Raw genomic sequence first — 24474 nt, 5'->3', positions numbered from 1 at the left:
CACATTCTTTACAGACTTTAAACATGTAGTAAGAACATTTTATTTAGTATAAAATACTTGTAAAGGTCTGAAATTTAAATAATCGTGTGGATATTAGTATTTAATCTGTCTGCCTGTCAACTACAGTAATCTCTCTGTTTTTCCTCTTTCAAAATAACATTCCAAGTACGCAACATATAGACAAGCCATATGAAAGCTGGTTGTCCTTAGGCCTGACCTACTGTCTCGGACCAGCAGGTTTAGAAGGGAACGTGGCTGTAAAAGGAGCAGGATTAGGCGAGCAGAAGTTGAGCATCTTCTTAATTTTAGAAATGCTAAAACCCATGGCCATTTCCTGGGGATTTGAATAAACAGCTTGCACCACGCCATTGGTAACTGTTGAACGAGGAGGTTTTTGAGAACCCAGGTTCTCTGGAACCCAGAACCCCCACTATGCAAGCATAACCACCTTATGATCACATGCCATTAATTAAATTAATCTTATAAAGTCCTGTCTGTACCTAATTAACACAACACCCACACTTTTAAACGTTTACCTATATCAGGACATCCTAATTCAAATAAAGCATCTGATACAGGTAATTTTTCTCTCCCAATGCATGTGTGTTTCTTTTCATTGAGTTAACAACACTAAAGCCTGAGCTACCACGTGGAAACAAGCACATCTCCATTGCTCAAAGCAAATTATATTTACTTAAACAGAGTAGCTGCCTCAGTCGACTGACCTTGCCAAAGTTAAGGTGTACTGGTGGATGACTGGTAAAAATCATGGCTGATACACCTTTAACTTGTAACAGGGAAAGGAAGTCCAGCAAGCTGTTAAAGCACAAAGATGATGCAGAAAGTCAGTGATACATGCAATGTACCAAGCTTGAGAAAAGTCAAAACTTTCTGGGGAAAAATACTTTGCTTTCCTCCACATGGCCTGAACCATGGCTGATTCCCTAACTGCACCTTTCTCAATCCTGCCCAACACAGAAACAACCAAAAAAGTGATTTTCAAATTACACAATTTATTTAGTATACAACAGTCATTACATCTCTTTACAACAACGCATTATAAAATAACTGTTAGATCTCACCGGCAGAACACTGAAACAAGAAATGAAAATATACTGATGGATCTCAAAAGCTTTTCTCCCCTAAAAACATTCCAGCTACTCGGTAACATTTTGTCTCTGCGATCTAAACCAAGCCATTCATACCACAATTCCACTGACGACGCGCAGCTTAACAGTCCTGCGGACCACGGCTGTCCTACCCCAGCAGGGATGATGGTGCCACTCCCATTGCTAGTTACCTGTAAGGCTTTGGTGAACGCGCTGCCACGAGGGTTGTTCCTGGGGGGATCATACTCAACACGATGGAACAGTGATGCCGCGGCAACCACTTGGAAATAAGGTGCATCGTAAAGTTATTTTTTAAGAAATGGCACATTTTCAATGCAGTGAATATAGATCACAGCAAGACACAGGACGCAGAGAAAATAATCCTCAGACAACTACACCACCACCTACCTCCTAGAGGCCTCAGACACTTACACCCACCTCTAGGAAGAGCAGAGGCAGCGCTCTTGGCCCCGGGCCTCCGCCAGCACTGCCTGCTCAGGTGCTCCAGCTGGCCCCAGCACGCCCTGCCCTGGCGGGCCAGCCTTTAAGTGAGGGGCAGGGAGGCAGCTGCTCCTCCTCCCCGGGTGCTGCTTTCCTCTGAGCTGGTAAGTGGTTTTGTTCCTTGGCAGTTTCTGTGTTACCACTGAGACTGGTCTTCCGAACGCTGTACTACGGTCACTGAAATGCACCCTTCCCTTTAGCATTAAACTGGTCTGATGCAGGAACTGTTGAATTGTTTAAGAGTGTCACAACTGCCCAGGCGTTAAATACTGTGAACTGCAAGAATTAAGCAATCTCCAGAATACTCTGTACCTGATACTTCGAATTTCTGGTGTGCTACTTTGGGGGATGTTTGTGTTGCAAGAAGAAACTAGGTTACTGTGGTGCTTCTGGATCGGAACAGCCATCAGTTTTTATGCTTTCCCAAGACCAAGGGTAGCTTGTGGTCTATTTTGTTTTAAAAACAAAAAAAATTGCACTTAGTAGTATCTATGCAAAGGTTAAATTTCTCCTTTAGCAACACTAGAAACTGTATTTTAAAAAAAAATTCTATTTAAAGATAATTACTGTTACAGTCAGGACTTCTTGGTCTCAGCTGTTACCTACAAGTAAATTCTGACAATGATAGGGCACCATTGGATCTTGGAATCTCGTTTCAGTCAGAGGAAAGTTACTGCACCTTTAAAGAAAGATACAACCACATTTTAAAATAAGACAACACAGCCCAGACATACTTCACCTTACGTGTGCTTGTTTTCAATTACTGTAAGGCACTCATCGAGGAATTCACTGACCCATGCTTTCAGCAAGAACAGGCATGCATCATTGCAGGCCTAATTAAAGTTTTAATACTGATTAAAATGTTTTATTATTGTATTACGTTAAACCGCAGTGGTCTCCAACCTCATTAAGGGATACAGGCTAGAAATTACTCAGGAGTTTCAGCTGCTCAGTTTAACAACCTAGCTACTGTCAATGTTTGATTTACACACAGTCTGATTAAAGCACACCTTCCTTCTCTGCTAGCATGAAGGTGCAGAAAGGATGTTGAACATTGTCTGATGAGTATTTACTGAATATAAAATTGTTTGAGCATGTGACATGACCATCTCCATTTCTTCAGTAATTTACCTTAGTACAACTGAAAAGGGAAAACATTTAAATCATTTGGAATTGGAAGACAGCTCAGTTGTGAAAGCTCATCTCATTACACATCTTGATTAAATTAACTGTGGAGTTTGCTATCAGTAGCACTTTAAGTTTCCCATCATTAGAAATTAATTGCGGTGGTAATTATTATAACTGAGTTATTTGCACAGGCCACAAACACTCTTATAGGTGTTCAAATGTTAATTCAACATTGGCCTAGAGGCACTTGATTATTACAATTCTGTTTTTCATAAGAAACAAATGATCCTAGTGGATGTCTAATTAAAGTTGGAAAGTTCTGCTAGACTTTCAATCAGATTTAATCTCCAATTTCGATGCAAAGCCAGGGCAGTGCTGAAACTCAGCAAAAGTCATGTGTTATTGACGTAGCATTTAGCAAGTCAATACCATTCACAAAGTTCTAGCCGGTAAAAAGACAAAGGGTACAAACAATTCACAAAATTCTCAGGATTGAGGCCTGTCTTCACTTAATCTTCCAAGTCAATTTAAAACAGCTGTGGTCTACGTTTTAGGATAAAGAGCAAGGGCACTATGACTTTGTGCTAAAATATATAGCTTTGTGCCTGAAATAACATGAAGCAAAGCTCTAACACCTGAACATATTTTAAATACCTAAGTTTCCTGCTGATTTTAGAGATGAATTTTTCTTTTGTAAGGTTGGCAGTGTTCAATTTTGGTATCCTACTGGAATTCATACGGGAAGAAAAAGGATCCCCTGTAGTTCAGAAAGCAAATGCAGAAAATAGTGTTGTGAGAATCCATGCTGAGAAGTTTGGGTTTTTTGTTTGTTCTGAGCATTTTGTGAGGATACAAACATGCAACACGTATCAAGCATGCTCCAGCCGTTATTCTCATTAGAAATATGTTAACACTCCATTAAATGCTTAATGTTATAAAACAGAACGTTTCTCTATCACTAAAAATCCTGGAAAACGATTAAAGTTTTACTCTTCAAACTTGTTTGCTGATTCTGCACTCACTGACTCTGCAATCACACTCACAAGCTTGGAAACTCATATCCGCACACATTCACAAAGAATTCATAAAAGAGGCACTGAAAGAGCACAAGGATGTGTCAAAGAGGATCAGAATGTGAAACAAAACTTAATGTTTGTGACTATTGGCAGGATTCACAAAGATAATGCATACTCAGTATGGGAGGAGCATGGCCTGCTTTCATTAAATTTCTATCATTCTATGATAAAAATCCAAACTACTGAGCAGAACTTCATAGGCTATTCTGCAGCAGTCAGGCAGGCTGCTCACTTCGTGCGTCTTCCAATCAGTTAACACTGGAAAACAATTATATCCTAGGTATTCAGAAGGTCAGGCTTTATAATCAAAATGGTCCCTGCTAGCATTTATTTATGAATCTATGAAAATTTTGCAAAAATCAAGAATGTTATCAAAACTGTCTAAAAAAAAAATAAGAATCACAGTAATTAAACAAGAAACCATCAATGTAAAATGTCTTACAAATGTAACATGTTTGTAAACTTCTGCATTTTCTAATGGGTCCTAGCATCAAAATACTGCACTTTAAGTCATGGTTGGAAAGGTTATTTATGCTTAGCGAGTCTGTAAACGTGGAATGTTTTGTTTTGAAACACTCTAGTGAAGTGTAAGCTGTAAGAAGGCAGGTTTTTTTTTATTTCCTCACAGAAGCGAGGATACAACGAAGGTTTCAAATCAGGTTCATTCTCTCCCAAACCATCCATGATCTGTAACAAAATTGAACAGATTTGTCAAATATCTTTAGCCAATTCACAGCTATAGGCAATAACATGAAGCTAAAAACAACCTCGACAATACACTCAGAGGGTCAGGCTGGCCAGATTTGTTAACAGTGACTGTATGAAACAAGCGGGAGGAAGAAAATAACCTTAAACCAGTAAGATTTATAGTATCGTCTCTATTACGGATAAAGCTGATTTCTCAGAGGTACGTATCTGCCTTGGGTTATGCGGTCTGCTGTGGTTCCGTGTCAGCCCCAGAAATGCTTGGAAACAATGGTCTAATACAACTGCCCGCTGGTCCTGAGGGAACTGAAGCTACCAAGTGATTTACACTCTGACAGAGAACACTGTTTGTGTACTGCTAACCTGAAGCTCATCAGGAAGTGGTTACTTACTTTGCCCAGGCTGAATTCCTCCTTTTTTAATTATCAAATACCACTTAGAAGCAAGCAGTATTCAATTTGGCTATTCTGAGAATGTCTAAAGGCTCCATTAGATTTTACCTCTCACACCCACGATGAAGTGGATATAACCCAAGCTACTTCAAATTGTAATTGTATTTCAAAAAGAAAGCAAGCAAAACGTAATTTCCTTATAAATCTCATATATAATACTTACGTGGCCATTAGCTATATCGAGTAAGTCACGTAACCGACAGCCTCTACTGTGTCGCCTTTCATAACAAATGCTGTCTTCTAGGATCACGTAGTCCGTGCCAAAAGATCGCAGTATTCTGTAAACATCTTCAGGAGATCTCTTGGCATAGATCTGATAAATCTATAGAAGAAGAAAACTAAGCTGGAAGTCAAATGACCACCACTTCTTTGTTTGCTTTTTTCACGATTCCTCTATTCTGAACTGGAGAAAGAACTGACATCGATAATGCTTGTGATTTCAATTAAATAATTAAATTAATACAGAAATGATTTATTTGGAGGCCACTCAAGAGGTTCTATGTTATGGGTACTATGATGCACAATAGTAGCGCTGCTGACTACAAAAACACTGGATGGTGCTGCTGTCTGCAGAAAGGCCTTGGAAGACGCCTGTAAAACTTTCAGAATGTCTAAATTAGAGGAAAGGACAGTTTAAAACAATCTCCCCAGCTTTGTGTGGAGCTTCTCAAGGTGGTTTCTATATTCAGTCTGGGAACCGAAGGGAGTATCAGGCAAATCTGGAAATGCTCCATGTGGGTTTAACAGCCCAGCCGGGCAGCAGGATCTACTAATGCCACCAGTACCCAAACCAGCTCACTTAGAACTAGCTTGAGTACCCAGGTACAGCTATTCAGACACACACCAGCTGCCAGAAGTGAGTTAGCAGATACCCAAGTTTCACAGAAGTAAAATTCTGGGACTGTATCTGAAAATAAGTTAGTTCAACGAGTAAAGCACGTGATGTCACTTGCAATGTGCCATTAGAGGCTGCACGTGTTTTCTGGAATGGAGCCACTGATATGGATGAGAATTAGCTAAAACAATCAGAATACTCTTACCTGTTTTGTTCTCTCTCGCAGATTCTTATCCTCATAATGGGGATGATTAGTTAAGGTCCGCCCAGTGCACAGTTTGACTCCTGCTAACAGCTGCATGCTCCCAGCAAACACTGCTGTGTTTGGAGTGTTTGACCTAAACAGATGTTGATAAGTCTGAGGAAGTCTCTGTAGGGGCATTTTTTGCATTGCTTGTTACAGATCAGAAGGAAAAAAAAGACTGAAAAAATATTTTTCTGCCTCTCCTCTATTCAGGGAGCAAACTGTTCAAGCAAGTGTGTTTTCTTCAAATATGAAGTGGATAAATCACAATAATACACTAACTGCAAATAAAAAATTTACTATACACTATGAGGAAATTTAGGGAAAACACGATCCTGAAAACTTCAAACTACTTCCATATTCCATATGTTTCTTGGGTTCACATAGCCTCTGAAAATTTGTAAACTTCTATATCCTAATTCTTTTAATATTTCAAGAAAATTACTGTGGCTTAGATTTGTGCCTGATTTATAAGGTATTCTATACAAAATGGATTATCTAATCTGCTAAAACTTCTTATTACTGTCCTGGCATTCACTGTTCACTTGGAATGAAAATGTTGTTATTAATGCGAGACATTAATCCTCCTATTCTGACAACTGTGAGAGAGAAATGATGAAAAAAGTCACTCCAGTCACAAAAAGCAGGGCAATGCAGAAGATGGCAGATAGAAATGCTGCCAATAATTGGTACTGCGATCTCACCTGAAATTCGGAGACAACGCCTGCAGTTGTTATCTAAGTGACAGTCTTGGTATCTCAGGATTGTTTAAATACCCATAATGAAAAAATGATTTTGTGCTCACCTTCCCCCAATAAGTTTACAATCTAAAATCTATGTAAGGACGCAACAGAAGAGCATACCAAACAGATAAAGGAAAAATGCCAGGCAACACAGACTGCTATAATGAGGCTAATCAAAAATGGTTGTATTATGTGTGTTTTCTAACATTTAGTAGGCATATAACCATGAAAAGTTCTATGAAGACTAAACCAACAGAAAGTAGCATACATTAAATCAAGCAAAATGAAATTCAAAAGGAACGTGAAGAGTTGCCTAACATCTGCGTACATCCAACACATGGCACCTACAGCAGTCAAATGACTGTGACACTTTGGGGTGCACGTTAGGGAGCCTTTTGAAACTGCAGCTATATATTCAGTCTTCTTTAAGCTCCATGATCGGCTTGAAAATATTAAGAGACAAGTATTAAATTTTACTATCGCCTTTCAAGAGATTATGCTTAGCAAATAAGTTAATAATTACAAACCCTTCCTAAGAATTCTTGCACTGGTACATTAATCTCATCTAGGAAGGACAGAGATGGTATTTTTAACAGGCCAGTTTAACTTTACTGATAGACTAGTTTTTCAGCAGTTTATAAAACAAGTTTCATTTTAAAGTCTGAAAATATTTAATCTCTTTGAATTTTTTTTTTTTTTTACTTAAAATATTCAAAGCTACAAGTGTCATGAAGTAAATGTTTCATTAAAAGAAAAGAAGTAGTCTTAGAATTTAGTATTATGCAAATGTAATGGCCCTGACAGGCTGTCAGCTAGGACTCATCCCTGAATCTGCAGGAAAGCACAATTCTTTAGACTAAGCTGAAGAGAAAGTGGACTAGGTTCACAGAGGGACTTGGCAGAGCTTAGACACCTAAGTGAAAATGATCATTCTCAAAGCACCTTCAACATGTTTCTGTGTTTATGCCTGGGCCTGGAAACTTCTTGTGTGAAAAGTTGCTGTGTTTATTCAAGATTAGTTCAAATTTTATAATGCTCTGCAGTACTGATCTCCTGACTTGGCCTTATCAAGGCAATCCTGCACCTCTGATTCCTAAAAAGCCCAATATAATGCAAACTTGCAGAATCAAACTTTCTTTAAAAAGACCCCACAAGTACCAAAGCCAAAACCCCAAGAAAACAGAAAAACAAAAAAAAAATTCCAATAAACAGCCTGCAGCCTCTTTTCTTACAAAAGAAAGCTAGAGGAAATGGTGATAGCGCCCTTTTCCCATAACTTACTGATAAAAATGCTTGTCAAAATGTAGAAGATACAGGGTTCAATTCCCCCCCTTTCTAAAAGCATTCGCTCTTGCCCAGAAGGGGTGAAATACAGCTGAGTGCAGTCTTTATCAGGTATTAAAGAGTTTTGCCAGCACTTCCTCCTCTTCTAATACCTTAAAAGCAGTCTAGTCACCCTTGCTTGCTTTCCAAAAAATCTGGCTTCTGTGCCTTGGTCCTGGACGGAGTTCAAAATCAGGTACTCCAGGTGAAGGCAGATGTTTCCCTGAGACTCAGATTTACATGTTTTAGAACATTACACGCCTTAAGACATACCACTGTCCATATTGTACTGGGGCCAGCTCGGATTGTTCGCAGCCCAACACGTGTAGTACCAGAGCTACTGGAGGCACTCTCTTCCCGTGCCCTACCAGCAATGCCAAGAACATTTCACTGCTGTGGACAGACACTGGGAAGCCAGGAGGTGACACTGAGCTTCATGAAATGTCTGCCCACCTTATTAAGCACGTCTTAAAGACTTCAGCTGGTGGCCGCTACTGAGGGTTTCTCTTCCGAAAGAGCCACTAGAGGGAGATACGGCAACTAAGATTTTTCAGGTACAGGATGATGATTTCTACATTTCATGCAAGTGTCTTTCTCTAATGCTCCTACCCGAGTCGGACACTAACTGCTGTGAGCTGTATCCAAGGCAGCCAGTGTGCTTTGAACCACTGAATGACACTTCTCTATTACAGAAAAACGAAGCAATTTTTACAAATGTCTGAATAAATGATGTATAAAATGAAAGGATAATTTGTTTTTATAGCTTTCTGCCAAGCTCCATACCACACTGCCCAACCTGCAAACAATTTATTCTGTACGAAATGTCACTAAATAATGACAAGGACTTACAGGTCAAACTGATTTACATTATATAATTTAAATGTCATTCCAAGCAGACCTGATGGCATTTCGAACAAATAATCTCATTTATTTTTGAAGCTCTAAGCTTTCAACAAGTTAATTACAGCTGAACTAATGGGTAAACTAAGCACTATAATACATTGTATGAAGCTTTTCTTTACCTACGCTTAAGAATTTAGAGAATTACATAAACACTGAAGAATAACTCATTCAAAAAAAAAAAAAAAAAAGGGGTTTACAGGAACTACTTGCACAGACTCTAAAAGTGGTAGTAATTCTTTCTCTTGAGCTGCTAAAGAATTATTGTGAGTTGGTTTTAAGGAAGCCCTACAGAAATGGCCAACAGTGCAATCAGGTTACATCATTAGAAATAAAATGGCTATTTCTATTCAAAGTCCTCCACAGCTGAACTCTGTAGTTGGCTTTGAAAGCCATAAAATCTGACAATCTCAGATTATTCCTTTAATAGTGCCTGGTGTGATATGAATCTACAAAGGAAATGGGTTTGAGAAAAGGAAATTCTGAAAAGGGGTTCTCAAATATGCCATGCTAGATTTTTTTTTTTCTTTAAAAGAAAGTCTTTTTATTTGCAGAATGCTACATGAAAATATTACAGGTTTAGCTGCAAATGATAGGCAGTAATGCATATTCAGTCAAACTGTCATGGTTCTTTTTTTTCCCTCTGGTTTGGAAAGACTGAAAATTGCAAAAATGGAAAATGACAGCCACAAAGAAAGAGCAACAAGATGCATTTTTGTTAGTCCCAGCCTCAATTTTGTGCATGCATATTTTGTTCACATAAAGTAGTGCACCTACACAGTTGGTATAAACCTAGTTCTCAGGCACTATCAAGTTCATGCCTGAATTTTACTGACAAATCAGTCAAGGACAAAGGATAAGCCCAAGAATTTAAGAACAATAATAATAAAAAAAAGTGTAGTATTGCCTTTAAAGTCTGGAATATGTGTTGATTTCAGTGTGATCACCCTTGAAAACCAGGCATGCAAGTAAGTGAAGAGTTAAAATTTATAGCTGGCTTGAAATTAAAATACAGCCATTAATATGAATTACTAAACAAAAGAACCGCCACTGAAACATGAGTATTCCATTTTTGTAACCTTAGGAGCTTTTTCGAAATCTGTGGGGTTTCCACTAATATAAAAATTTGCCTGCTTGTCCCCCACACCTGATTCAAATACAGTTGACATACAACTATGCTCTGCCAAATCTCAGTCTCAGTTAACTTTCCACTGTTTTGGCTGTTGTCCGAGATTTCTAAGAAGTTTTTCTATGATTTTTGGCAACTGCTTATGAAATATTCCACAATTCTAGACAGGTTTCCCCTTTAAAGGCAGAAGACATTGCTTCTTAAACACTTACCAGAAGTAAACAGAGTAGGGAAGTTCACGCTATTGATTTGCTCATTCTACTGATATTCTTCCCCATCTCACAAATGAGCATGTTGTTCCTGTTGTCTTAGGGAGAAAGACCAAAACTAAGAATTTTAATATACCTCCCATCTGGGAACACAGCTGGGAACTATCCCTGGGTCACTGGCAGGACCTTCTTGACTTTTTTTTTTTTTTTAAAAAAAAAAAAAGCTAAGAAGATGGGGTGGTGGGTAGGAAAAAGCAAGAGACTGGGATATGCAAGATCATTGTGTAAAAAATATTGCGCTCTGCAATACATGCAGTCCAATACTATGCAATAACTTTATCGTAAAGATATAAACCATTATATCTTCCTGAAAACACTATGGTAATTTTAAGTAGGGGGAAGAGTAAAAAATACATCTGCAGACACTTCACAGTGGACAGACTTAATAGTTGGCTATTATTCAGACTGTATATTTGGACAAGTTAATATGCATTTAGATCTAAGCAGACAGAAGGGTTTTCTTGTTGTGGAGAGACTGCAAGACAGATGACTTATTCGTAATTCACTGCTATACATGACAAATTAGAGCTTCTCATACTGAGTTTTAATAATAAATGATTAGTTCCTGACACAAGCCTTGAGAGATCATTAACTACAGCAGAACTATCAAGCATTAGTATAGTAAACTATTTTTCTTACACATCAAAACTTAAGAAAATTCATCCCACTATGAGAAACCTGCTGTAAATTTTTTTTACTTTATTTAAAGCACAGACAATTAACTATTCTTTACAGGAACAATATTTCTAAACACGATAAATTCTAAGTAGAAAACTTCCCTCTATAATTGTCTGTCATGACTTAGAACGAAAAGAGGGCAAGCACCAGTTTAGCATTCTCAGCACTAAGAACATATAAAAAATTACTCTCATCAGATCCAGTCAAATCCAATTCATGACTGGGAATAACTCCACATGCATATTTTATGTATAAATCTATATATTACTCTATATATTGTACACAGGAGACCTGAACTATCAGACATTTACCATCTTTTAATAAAACAGTGGTGCTAAATGCAACTGGCCAGTAAACATTAGTCACAAAAACGTGTCAATATAGCTGCAAAGATTCTAAATGATGGAAAAAAACATGGCCTGCTTTCAAAACAAGCCAGTGAAGACTTGTAATGTATTTTACTTCTAAATTACTCCTTCTATTTTATGGATTAAAGAAATACAACATTATGGAGTGTAAATGTGTTGCTATGAGTAGAACAGGCTGGGTGACAGTTTCTCTGTAGTTCATTGCATATGAAGATACAACACAGGGCTTCAAGGAAATACTTCAAATAGCTCAATGCTAAATGTAGTAAACTCAGATTTACTTTCAGAATGTTTTCCTTCAGAACATGAAACTGATTTAAAACAAAAAAAATTCTTTGTCAGAGTTCCAAATAAATACAAGTCCCAGGAATATCTCTGTTCAGAACTTAACCTGAAAGTTTTTAGTGCTTACTGTAGGTTAATAGAGAACACACTGCTTAAGTTCACAGTCCTCCAGAGAACATCCTACCTGGGCCTTTTTCTCAGGATCATCTACATACGGTATGCCAGACTGTTTCCACCTAAAAATTACCTTCCTATGCTCTATGAGAAAGCAAAGAGATGAGGTGGGGTTGGAACGATTAACTCCTACTCCTGAAAAAGACTTTGCACCTATGCTTAGCTGTGGCAAGTTCAAATTCAATTAGAAATATTTTGTTTACAGTTTAGAACACATGTTGGAATAATTCTAGTGAGTATAAACAATTTAGATTATTTTAAAGTTCAAGAAACAGACTGTAGAGTACAGATTTTTTCAGCCCTACAACTGTACATCCAAGCTTTTACAAATTATAAGGTTGAAAAGAGAAGGACACCAGGTTGGGAGGAAAAATAAAAATAAAATTATTTCACTACAAAGGTCTATTAATGTAAAGAGGTAGCTATAATACGATGGGAGAAGCTTGACACCTCCAAATTGACCTCTCTTGACTGGCAAAACTATGTGTGTTTATGGGAGCAAATGGAGTCAAGTAGTTCCCTGACACACAGGCAACCCAGCAGCATGATACTGAAGCAGAGCACAGCAGTGTGGGGGACGTTGCATATAGCTGTTCTCCACAGCCATTAATATGCTAACCTCTTGATAGCCTGTTCATCCTTAACTATCTCCATGGGTCACCAGAGTTCACTGATGAGCTGTGACAAATAAGGAGAACACTATAACTAAGAACATTAGATCTACACAAATAGCATTTAACTTAAATAGAGAAAAAATCCTCTTACTTAATCCAGTTCATCAGCTCCACAGTGTCTGGGTCATAGAATTCTCTCAGCTCTGACAGTTCATCCATTATTCCTGGCCAGAACTATAATGAAAACAAAATGAAACAAACTGAAGATGCAAACAAAACAAGTTCTGGATGTTGAAACAAATTATTTCCTCTTGGCTTGTCCAGCTCATGGGTAAGTTGCAAGACATGAGCATATCTGCCCTTATGAGGGACAGGTGGCTGTCACTGCAGTATGAATACACAGTTTCAGAGTCTAAGACCTGCCGCTCCTGACAGATGACCAGAAGGAACAGAGTTACCTGTTGTGGTGGGCGTGAGAACAGCTTTTCCCAGATGCACATCTCACTGGAGGATTCCAGAACTCTACTAGTTGAGATCAGTTTTTATCTTAAAATCGATGAGAAACTAAAAGTTGCCACCACATCTGAGTGTTGTGCATTGTATTTACTTTACAAGCAAACAGTTTCAGTTCCCTGAACTATTGGACGAATGTTAATGTTTTAAGTTATTTCTTGACAGACAAAGCTTTAAGAGAAGGAATGATATAAAAAGGGATCATGTAACAGTTCAATAAGTAACAGCCAAGCCATTATTATAATGCCTACGATTACAGGAGAAGGAAAGGCCCCAGGAATTAACATTAAGTTTGGAAAGGCAACTTACAACAAAACAAAAAAAGGTAGGAAATCTGTATTAGAAGTTAAAATCATTACATGTGCTGTGGATGCCATTAATGACATTTCAGAAGTTTGAATTAACAGAACCACTGAAGGAAAAAAGGTGTGACTGGACAACAACATCCAATAGGTTACTGGGGGAAAACATTTCAAAATTTACTAAAGACAAAGAATACATAAATCAAATCTGGAGGAGAGAAATAAGGATTGAAATTGATTCCGAAAAGCTTAATCCCCCCTCCAAAAGCTAACAGAGCAAAGATTTATTTAAGGGTTTCTTGTTGTTTAAGCTAGTGAATATTCAAGAGCAAAAGGTAGCAATTAAGAGAGATAATGACAATGCTAATGACTAACTGCTTTGTATCAGTCTTTACTACAGATGTTATGGTGAAAACTATTCCAAACCTGTTTTCTTTAGATAATAAGGATTGCTGGCTTGCAAAGTGAAATGTCACAGGAAAAAGTATAAGAAAACCCACCTGATAATCTAAAAAGCCATAAATCATCCAATTTCTATGATATTCATCCAAGACTTCAGAAGGAATTTGAATGTGATGCTGCTGAGCTACTTAGCAAAAGTATGCATTCTTTCACTATGACTGTAATTATGTAGGAGGACTGGGGAGCAGGAGATATAATTGGGCCAATTAAGATACTTATTAGTTTAATTGTTTACTTGACACATTCACTGAAGTAATACTGGCTGGTAGAATGAGAAACATCTAAAAGATAGTTATGGCAGTATCACAACTTTACAGTTTTGGCAAGTACAGTAGTATTATATTAAGACATATTTCTGCTCTTCAGAAGATCTGAGAGATTAGTAAATAAATTAAGCAGTTGTGAAATGAGACTGCAGAGTCTCATAATGAATCAAAATTCCCTTTCTGCATTACCAAACTACCCTGGATAGCTTTTGAGATCTTGGAGTTCTTCAGGGTAGAGACAGAAGGAAATGGGCTCTGCTTTGCTTCTAGACCATGCTGCAAACCTGCCCTGCAATCTACTGGGTATCTAATGACACTGCGCTATCTACTGAATGCTAGGACTATTATGTGGCGTTAACTAATCTATATAGGTTTTCGAAGTCACAATATCACGCTACCGCAACTTTTGAGTGAGTACAAGCAGTTTTTACTGGAGGAAAATTTTGGTAGTGGGGCTTGCTATTACTGAATTTAAAAAGAGAATTTTGAAATCGCAACATTTTCAAGTGATACTACATTTAATTAAGCAAGCCAAGAGAAAACTGAGGAACTTCAGGAGTTCAAAGTACAACAGAATAACAATGACAAAGTAAATAAAAAGTAAAGCATACAAAAATATGGACCGATAACACCAATAAAACAACTTCAACTTGTAAATGAAGTGTGTGTCAGATTGAGAAAAAGTGTACTGTGACACAAGGAATGGGTAAAAAGAACAGGTGGAGTATATCAGGGATGTAGTGTACTGTTCGGTACAGTAAGTGGTATGTAAAAGAGGTTTCCAACTTGTAACATGCTCGTCTCTGGCGTCAAAGCCTTCAGGAAAAGAAGTCTGTTGTCAAGTGGCTTCAATTAGCCACACAGTGATTTCTTTCTGGACTGGAAAAACCTTAAGGACTTGTAATTTCCAAAAGGCTTAGAAACACTTGCATAGGAAAAGATAATATGAGTGTTATTGCTGCCTTGCACAAAAACCAAAAAGAAAGCCAAGAAAACGGAAAGGTGGCATACTCTAAACTGATAACGGGGAACATTTTTCCTAAAGTATGTAATTACTCATTGAAAAATGTCACTAAGACCTAGAATCTACAAAAATAAACAAAATAATAAACTCTGAACTTGATGACATGTCTTTAGAAAGAAACTGAATTACTCGGAAATTTCAGTATTAAAGTTGTTTGTTTCCCCCACCCACCCTAGATCCTTGGTGGATGTAAGACAATTTTTAACTTTCAGAAGCAAAATTAAATCTTTTGTCAGTGAAAACATTATCTCAACTGTCTATATTGCTGAACAATTTCAGCCTTCTCTTTCATGCTTGTTATCCCTCTGGCTCATGGTCATGGATTTCATCCAGTATAACAATGCTTCAGTTTCTTACTGAATGTCTGGTGTGCTTTGGGTTTTTAGTGTACTTCAATTTATTAATAGTTACTATCCCCAAATATATCTATTTAGGATATGCACTTAACAATTTTTAACTCAATGGCTGTGATAAGAACCCAGAGATTTTTACAAGCTTGCAGCTTTTCCCCACAAACAACCTATCTTTTCCATTCTAGCTAGTAAGTCGAGTTAGACAATTGTGCTAGCCACAAACTTGGAGGTGCTGAACAGTCCACTGATGATTATGGGAGTTCAGTACTTCTCAAATACAAGGGCACTTATTTTGAATTCAAAAAGTATAAGCATTAATTCTTTGGCCTTTGAGTGTAAATGAAAAGCAAGTACTACTACATTATTTGTAGTTCCTGTTGGCCTAAGAATAAAAATTAAGAATTTCCTTAAAGAAACAGGATTAGGTATTGCTACTAGAAATAAACATGCATTTTCTTTTATTATTTCTTCAACAGACTGTCAAGCTTAAAAACTTTAGGTTTAAAGGATAAATACATACAGTACATACAGGGAGCTCTTCAGTATAGCTGAAGACTGCTCAGGTCATTGGTATATGTTGCACTATGTGCTGCAATAAATGCATATGTTTGGAGCAAAAGGACTGGGCCATGATGAAGATAAAAATGCAGTTTGAGAATTTATATGAATAGATAGTTTACTAGCAAAGAAAAACCAAGACTACTTGCAAAACCAGGAACTATAGACTTGCTGAAGCTCAGGAACCAATTGTAAGTACCAACCATTTATTCAGGAATGACTGACGTACGAACGCAAATTGGTGTGTATTATTCTGTTGCGAAGTTAAATGCAATGGACACAGATACAGCTGAAATCTACCTATAAAGAGTATGAAGTGAAACATAAATGATATTTAGCACTGCATTATACGGGGCTTGTGTTATCTGCAGCACAGATGAAGTATGCATGGAAATACTTCAGCACTTTCACTTTATCTAAAAGATGTTTGCACTACACTAACGAAGAAAACTTGTGTAAATAGAAATATAGATGTCTTATAGGTTGCAAAACATACTGTACCTGAAATATGAAAGAGAGCTAGCAGTGTATCTGCATCTGTATCTCAATAAATTATTGTTCAAGTGATGTATTTGGGACTGTAGTAACCGCATGCCTCAAAAGAAGCTTTCATTAGATTATTCAGGATTAGGGTAATAATCCCATAAAACTGCTATTTTGAGGAGTGGCACTAAAGAATAGTTCTTCTGACAAACGTAACCCTAACGGGTAATGAAATACAAAACTGCCCCACTACCAGTTCAAGAAAACTAGCCATGATGATCAGTTAATTTTGTGGTGAATAAGCAAGCTGCTCATGCAATCTGAGCAGTCACAGTGCATGAACTGATAAATTCTTCTATGGAAAAGAGAAAAGTACGTAAGTCTGTTATCTAAATCTTCTTGCACTGCCGGTTTGTTTCTAAAGGTTTTAGACACACACACAAAGATATCCACTCCTCTGGTAGCTGAACTGCAAGAACTGACTTAAGACAACAAAGTACTGAGAGGTGATGTATTTCCTTATTCCCACTTAGCACTCTGAAAAATGATATTTTTAATGTCAATAAAAATTATTTCTAATATTTAGAAGAAACACAAAAATTATGCTTTTCAGGCAGACTGAGCACAACTAATGACTGATCTAAAGCCTATGAAAATCAGTGACTTGTGTTGACTTCAGAATTGAATCTGACAGGATTTAGGAACTTCACATCTGCTCATGAAGAGTGGGAGGAAAATTATTCCTAGTTGATCTGTCACATTAGACTATCTATTAGAATGTCATGCTCTTGGCATCACCCATGTCAAAAGAAATGGCATTATTTCTATCTTTTTCAGAGATGATGAAAATGGTAAATGACTTCCCTAAGCAGCATACTAATGGGAAAAAAAAATCCTCAGAAGTCCTCTAGCAGAATAATAAGAAAATTTAAGTGGAATACGTCAGTGTAACTTTACTAACCAAACTGTTAAGAGTATTTTTTTACTTTTCATTTCACTGTTTTAAAGGGGGAAACAGACTTCCAGAGTGAACTCTATTAGCAGCTTGCTTAACTGTTTTGCTTTACTACCGCCTTTTTAACTTCAATAATGATTTTCAATTTGAGCTTCTCTGAAGGTAATTATTTAACAATCTCACACTAGGTATTGCAGAAATAACCTCTCCATCAAAGTAGCATCTGAATTTTTTGTCTTTGTAAATACAGATTAAAAGAATGGTATGCCCATTAAAATAATGTTCTAAATCTCACTGCTCTGAGAGACTGACAGACTAATTATCTTGTACAAGTTATTAATTTAAATAGGTTTTATGTATTTACATTTAAACATTTGACCATAATAACAATTTGTTTCTGAGAGACTAAAGATTAAGTACTTGACTAGTTTAACAATTCTGTAATTTAAAACACACAAGATGAGGCACAGCAGTACAGAACATTATGATTATTTCTCCTCCTACAGTGAATCATTACACAATTCAACAATCTGCATCTTATCTGCAACTCAGTTAAAACTAAACCAAACAACTTAACGTTTCCGTAAACGTATGCATTTAAGTAACACCTGGTAACTTACACATACAATCAGACAAACATTTTTATCTATGAACAACTACTTTGGCTCAAATAAGCCCAACTGATCCTTTACATACAATTTCATATGCATAAAGGTATTTGCACTTCAGGCAGTCTATCCCAATTTTTAAAATTAAGCTACAAATCTTGTACGTAATTATTTATAAAACAACACTCCTTTATAAGAAAATTCCATGCAACTAAAAAATGCCAAAACATTGAGAAAAAAAATTCTTACCTTATATGAAAGGTATAGTAATGTAATTATTGGTATAGAATACCTAATCACATGAGTCTACGAGAAATCGCAAAAAAAATAAAAAATTGGTTATTCTGATGATATATTTATTTGAATAATATGTAACATTCAGTAACATAGACGGTAAAGGTCTCCTCAGAGTGCTGACCATTTCTTAATATGATGACTAAGACTTTTCTAGTAAAATTGTGGTTATTTTTCATAGCCACATCTATATTGCCATCTAGTGTATTCAAATGGAATTGTTTAACATATAAACGACTAGAAAATACACTTTCCTTCCTAACTTTATACAAATGTACTTCAGAGATATCCCGTTTAAGAGGACTACAAACAATATTCATTTCAGATGTCTTAGAACTCTGAGTCTTGATTTGGTTTAGATACGGAGCAAAAACAAATTTCATGCAACGCTGTAAGTATAATGCTAACCCTCTGTGATGTGTAGAGATGAATACACTTCAGGGTAAGTTTCCATACTTCCGTACTGCACAGGCCAAAAGACGCAAATACACACATGTGGGATGTCCAGAGGTACTTCATCCTGGAAAAATACAGACAGGTTTTTGCTGACCATCAGGAGCTCTGCCAAGCCGTGCTGATGAGAGCAGTTATGTTAGAGAAATTCTGAACACAGTGTTCTTGGACTTTCAGGACTCTGAAATAACTGAGTAAAAGACTGACTTTGCACTTTGTTAGGTGCTCTTGAGAACATCTCTGCTCCCGAACTTTCAAACATTCTTTTTGGCAGGATTTTGGGAAATGCCTCAATATACAGGCAAAAACACACCAGGGAGAGAAAAGAAGTTCACGACCCTATCGGTTTGTGGTCAGCATATTTTATGCTCTCATCAAAATATACTCAATTGTCTAAAAAAGCCTTTAATAGAATTAAAAAAAATATACCTCATTGTGCTTAACGCCAGACATCCAAAAAGAACTGTGTGAATTAAGTTGTAAGCAGCATCAGGCTTCAGTGTTATTGTGCACTCTTCCATTTTTTCCATGAAGTGGACTCGATTTGAACCACTACTTAAACAGAAGAAATAAAAAGTGTCATATTAAGTTCTGTAACACATTTCATAGTTGTCCGTATTTTAAAAAGCATTTAATCCTTCTGAGGCTAAAAAGCAATACCACTGCTATCAGTCCACAATCTTCTATTATATCTATGATATAATTATGCCTGATAGGACCAACTTGATGCAGCATCAGGTATTTATTTTCATGTTTCTTTTCCTGGAAGTGCAATGGGTTTACATGAGCAGTTTTAGAACAAGATAAAACTGTTTCCAGAAAAACATGCTTCGTTTATTGCTTAAAGCAGCTACTCCCACAGAGTTCACAGGGCTTTTGATGGAAGTGAAGAACTTAACTGTGTTTTGTGGGGCTGTGCTGGTATATCTGGATGCTACTAACGCCATAGATTGGAAGTAAGTTTACAGAAAAGAGGTGTTGACAGGACTGGTTATTGCTTGATGTGGCTAATCTTGTGAACGTATGTGGAGGGTTCATCAAAAAACCAGAAGCTGCTTAAATGTGTGGGGTTTCTGCCTGTTTTTTTGGGTGGGGGACAACTGAGATAACTCGGCAGTGTTAAAAACTAGGGTAATGTTTGAGACTACATTCAGGATCACAGAAAAGAGCTTCAGAGTCTTTTGTTTTTAAAATTGATTGATGCAGTAAATTTTTTAAAAGGCTGGTTGAACAGCACCAAAATGCCTTACAGATGACTATGACTTCACAATTAGCATAATATAGTTTCAGAATCAGAACGTCTTAGATCCTCTCCCTCCCTCTCCCTCTTTTATGCTGTTTTCCGTAAAATCTACGATAAGTGGCATCAGTTATGTGACACTCCTTGAATTTTTGCTTAATCAAGTTTTACACCATTCCTGTAACTTTTGCCAAGGTTGTAAACGTAAAACTGAGAGGTCTGTAATCAATTTTGGTTGGAAAAGACCTTTAAGATCATCAAATGAACCATTTACTTCTACTTCAAATAGCAGTTCAGTACTATTTTTTTTTCTAGCTTCCTGTAACTTCCATCAAATCCTACAGATTAGCTATGGGAACTGGCAGCAGTGATGCACAGTTGCAGTCTACCACTCCTGTTTCTTCACACAGATCAGAGGAAGCTCAGCACAGACTATCCTAGCTTGTATCTCAGTTTGAGGGTACCACCAGGGAAATTTATAATTTGTACACGGAAAATGTGATGAACTAAAGAAGGGAACATTGTTTTCTATAAACTCGTCCCCTGCTTCCCCTCCACCCCCTGCTGCCAAAACAACCAAACAACCCTGCACATACTGTAAAACTTCAACAGCAAACAAAAGAGCCTGAAGGAATCTAGGGAAGAATGTTTCTTTGTTTAGCCTCATTATATCCTTTACACTTTTAGCTTTAATAGGAAGTTACTCATTTTGCCTGATCTCTCTGCTGTTTCCTTAGTACCTGTGGAAAGTAATACTGTACACTGCTGTATTCAACTGTCAGCTCCTCAGTCTGTTGAAGAAGAGAAAATTGATAAAAATGTGAATTATTTTAAAAACATATTTTACCTGAGGTTTCGAAAGGCAACAATCACAGCTGCTACTGTCATAAGGAAGAGAACAAATAAGTAGACGTAAAAAAGTAATGTATCCGAGAGTCTTGAAAAAGTATTTAATGGTAGTAAACCAAAAGCTTCTTCACAAAGATACAGGTTAGCATCAAAATCTCTAAAGAAAAAAGAATAATCCTTGTCATCATGTATTTCATTACTTGATGTCAAAAATGACCAAAGTTTTCTTTTTTTCCCAAGCAATTATAAAGCCGCAGTTGTGCAGATTATTATGAAGGAAAATGTATGATATAAACACGAGGTAAAAATACTTAATTTATCACCAAGATTTTAAATGAGAATAACCTACAGGCTTCACTTAATGAAGTCACACAAAAAAGTAAAATGGCAGCTAAATCATACCTTGTTGCTCCAAACCCAAATTTTGCTTTCAGGAATTTGAATATGTGTTCATCTGATTCAAGATTAAGAATTTTCTATGAAGGGGGAAAAAGAAAGGAAATTCTATTTTAAATATCAAAAATCCCAAGTTTCACACAGTAAATTTTTTTTTCACTATTTAAATGAAACTGTGAAGCAACACAGGCTTACTGAAACAGGGTGCTCTGCAATCAAATAAGCATTCAGTTTGTAATTATGGTCCTGCAGTCCAAAGGGCAAGTCACTTACTTTCTAGAATATCTATTAGAGTTAGTTTCTTACTTACGATAAAGGTTATCCAGGACAAGTTGGTTTTAGCTGTATTTTTTATTTCAATGACTTATCATATCTTACTGTAACACTTTTAATTTCCACATGTACTAAATTTTAATCTGTTGATATAAGATCTCTTGAAAAGACTAAAAGCAGAAAACGTGTTACTGTCACTAGTGTCTGCAGATATACCTCTGTGCACAAGAAGCAACTAAATGTGTGGTATGGTCTACTACACTTTTGTAACAAGTATTCATTTTTAACTGCATTCATTGAAAAGTAAATTCAATTAAAAACTTCGCAAATGCTCAGCAGTATCAGAATGCAGTATAAATCTACACTTGTTATAAAATTATAGATAAGTGTCAAGTTATGAGTATGTATTTGATTATTTGTGTTAATTTATGACATTTTAAGATGTTTTAAAATGTGTACACTAAAATGATTAGTAAATGATTTCTAAAACGCAGGCTCTGAAATGCAGTGAAACCTCATTGAATTTTTATTTAATGATATTACTGTACATGACTAACAAACACCTTTTAACATAAAACATTTTGTAACTTTCTATATTAAAAATTATTCTCCTACCTTGATGAATTTATTTAGTAGAAGAGTAAAGCACAAGACTAATAGTACATGAAGGATAAGATTCCCAATCCTATTAAGCATGCTTCCCTTTTTTAGGTTTTTCTAGAAAGAAGAAAATATTATTTCAGTAGTTTTTTGAATGTCTTTGGAACAAAATATTAGTATTTCAATACATCTGTATGTATTGGAACAAAAGCAACAGAGACTATTTGAAATTGCTTATCTGCTAGGCCTGATCAGGATCAAATTTGTTTGAGGATCATGTGAACAAAAATATGTACATAACCAAGTACCCAGAATAAAGATGTATCTCTTCTACAAAACTAAGGGGACGGTATCATAAAAACTCGCCAGTGTATTGATCTGGCAGAGTTTTGTAACTAGCCACGCAGCCTTCCTTCAGAGGCAGCCCCATTATATTTATACAGCTGCTGGCACCCAACACAACTGCAGTTGTGTTCCAGGATTCCCCTAATTTCAATAGCATTGTGTGCCTTTTGAAATATCTATTCATTAGACCTTCCACCTCAATGTGGCAAAGGTGTCTTCTTGCCCTAGCTGTCAGTTGATAGGATTTTGAGGAATTTTCCAGTTCAAAGCTCCAGATCTCAGAATGGTTCTTTGGCTGCTCACAGGCAACTTGGAACAGGTGCAGACATTGCCTAACTGTAAAAAATGCATTCCCGATTTTAAAAAGTCATGAGTGAGAGACAGCAGGAATGGCCTTGTAAGTTCACATATGCTGGTTAGAGGCTGTCGCCACGTCAGTATCACAAGAGAACTGTAAATACAGGAAAAAACCCTAATCTTTGAAAGAAACAACAGATTTCAGTAAACTCAATTTGACATGTGCCTAGTTCTCACAGAATATTTTGTTAGAGGCAGATCCATAAAGCCCAGACAAATCCTGATGAAAGAGGTGTAAAGTCCATTTATGGAAATTTCCTGCAGGATCCAAACTGCAGCTTGCACAATCATAAATGTTAATAGCAATCACAGAATTATGGTGTCTGATGTACTTGGTTATGCTGTAGTTAGTGTAATTGAATTCATTATTTGATCATGCAATGTTTTTGTTGTTTTACGCTATAGTAATTCCTCTAATTAGTATTAGTAATTTCAGATTATAATGCATATAAATTACTCATTTATCTATATATATCACACTATTTAGTACTACAAAAGTATTTCAGGACCTACCTGGATTGTTCTTGCTATCAAGACAGAAGCATTAAAACTTATAAGTAATGATCCAAGAATCATAGAATTAAAGAACTGTAGGACACAGACTAGCAGTAATCCAGAAATCTGAATGATATAGAGCCATGTAACCTGTAACAATAATGAGATTTTTATGCCTACGAAACTTTACAGTCATAGCTGCTTTTCTTTGAGCATGTTTTACAATTTACTTCAACATCAATTATTTTTTCAAAAAATGTATCAACTTGCACTAAATCATTACACTTAGAGCCATACTTATCCTTCCTATATTTGTGTCCTGAATCAGTTAGGTTAATATTTTATACTTATTTTATACCTAGGGAAGACTGATACTATAATAAAGCAGATGAGTTGAGCAACTGCAGTGAGGAAAATATTAATTACTTAATATTTGGAAGATGTTCTGTATTTTCTTTACTCAAAGAAGTTGTTTCTGTAGCCTCTATAACATCTTTACGATTAAAGAGTTATGGCTCAGTGCAGCTCAGCAATCAAACATCAGCTGCTTTCTCTAACGTCTATAATCGTTTAGTATAGTCCTTTCCAAGCTACGCTAAGGTATTACAAATGTTCAGCTGAATGCAAACACCAAAACCAGCTGATTTTCTGAAACAGTGGTACAAAACATAAATTTTACCTGACACAAAGATCTTCAGTTTAGTGTTGTGTTACAGCAGTGGTGTAAGCCTGTACCAAATGGCCCAACAACTCCAACTGTTTTAAGTAGCACTTTTTGGAAAATTAATATGGAGTAAGAGTGGTGCAGTAAGTCCATTTCAGTATAATTCAGGATGAAACTGGTAATTTGCCAATTTTCAAGGTAGCTCATTAGTCACATTACCTGCTAACTTCAATTTACATTAGCAGATATAAAGACAGTTTAGAAACTGTTAAATAAACCACATTTATTTTGATATGCATCCACCATACCAATTTTCAATCACTAATATTCAAGTCTGCTTCAAATTTAAAATGAAATTAACATGAATCAATCTTCACCCTACTGTAACCTTCCTTAAAGTAAGGTTAGAACCTTTTTCAACCAGTATAAGCTTTTCAAAGGGCTAAAATCA

At 36.5% G+C, this 24474-nt stretch overlaps 1 protein-coding gene across 1 annotated transcript in view; it reads right to left on the bottom strand.

The window, feature by feature from the left end:
* Window positions 1–4279: 4279 nt before the first annotated feature.
* Window positions 4280–24474, bottom strand: part of DPY19L3 (dpy-19 like C-mannosyltransferase 3) — a 33734-nt gene continuing 13539 nt past the window's right edge. Inside the window, exons 8-18 of the mRNA XM_009949687.2 lie at window positions 23378–23509; window positions 22178–22279; window positions 21296–21369; window positions 20892–21050; window positions 19234–19356; window positions 18760–18871; window positions 18307–18363; window positions 12685–12767; window positions 6012–6144; window positions 5135–5293; window positions 4280–4501 (exon numbers count right to left, since the gene is read on the bottom strand). Coding sequence (XP_009947989.2) covers window positions 4340–4501; window positions 5135–5293; window positions 6012–6144; window positions 12685–12767; window positions 18307–18363; window positions 18760–18871; window positions 19234–19356; window positions 20892–21050; window positions 21296–21369; window positions 22178–22279; window positions 23378–23509 — 1296 coding nt within the window. The 3' untranslated portion in view covers window positions 4280–4339. The remainder of the gene's footprint in view (window positions 4502–5134; window positions 5294–6011; window positions 6145–12684; window positions 12768–18306; window positions 18364–18759; window positions 18872–19233; window positions 19357–20891; window positions 21051–21295; window positions 21370–22177; window positions 22280–23377; window positions 23510–24474) is intronic.

This window comes from Leptosomus discolor, chromosome 8 (assembly GCF_034619465.1).
Source record: "Leptosomus discolor isolate bLepDis1 chromosome 8, bLepDis1.hap2, whole genome shotgun sequence".
In the NCBI taxonomy this organism is placed as follows: domain Eukaryota; kingdom Metazoa; phylum Chordata; class Aves; order Leptosomiformes; family Leptosomidae; genus Leptosomus; species Leptosomus discolor.
This window is presented reverse-complemented; position numbering and strand designations above follow the sequence as displayed.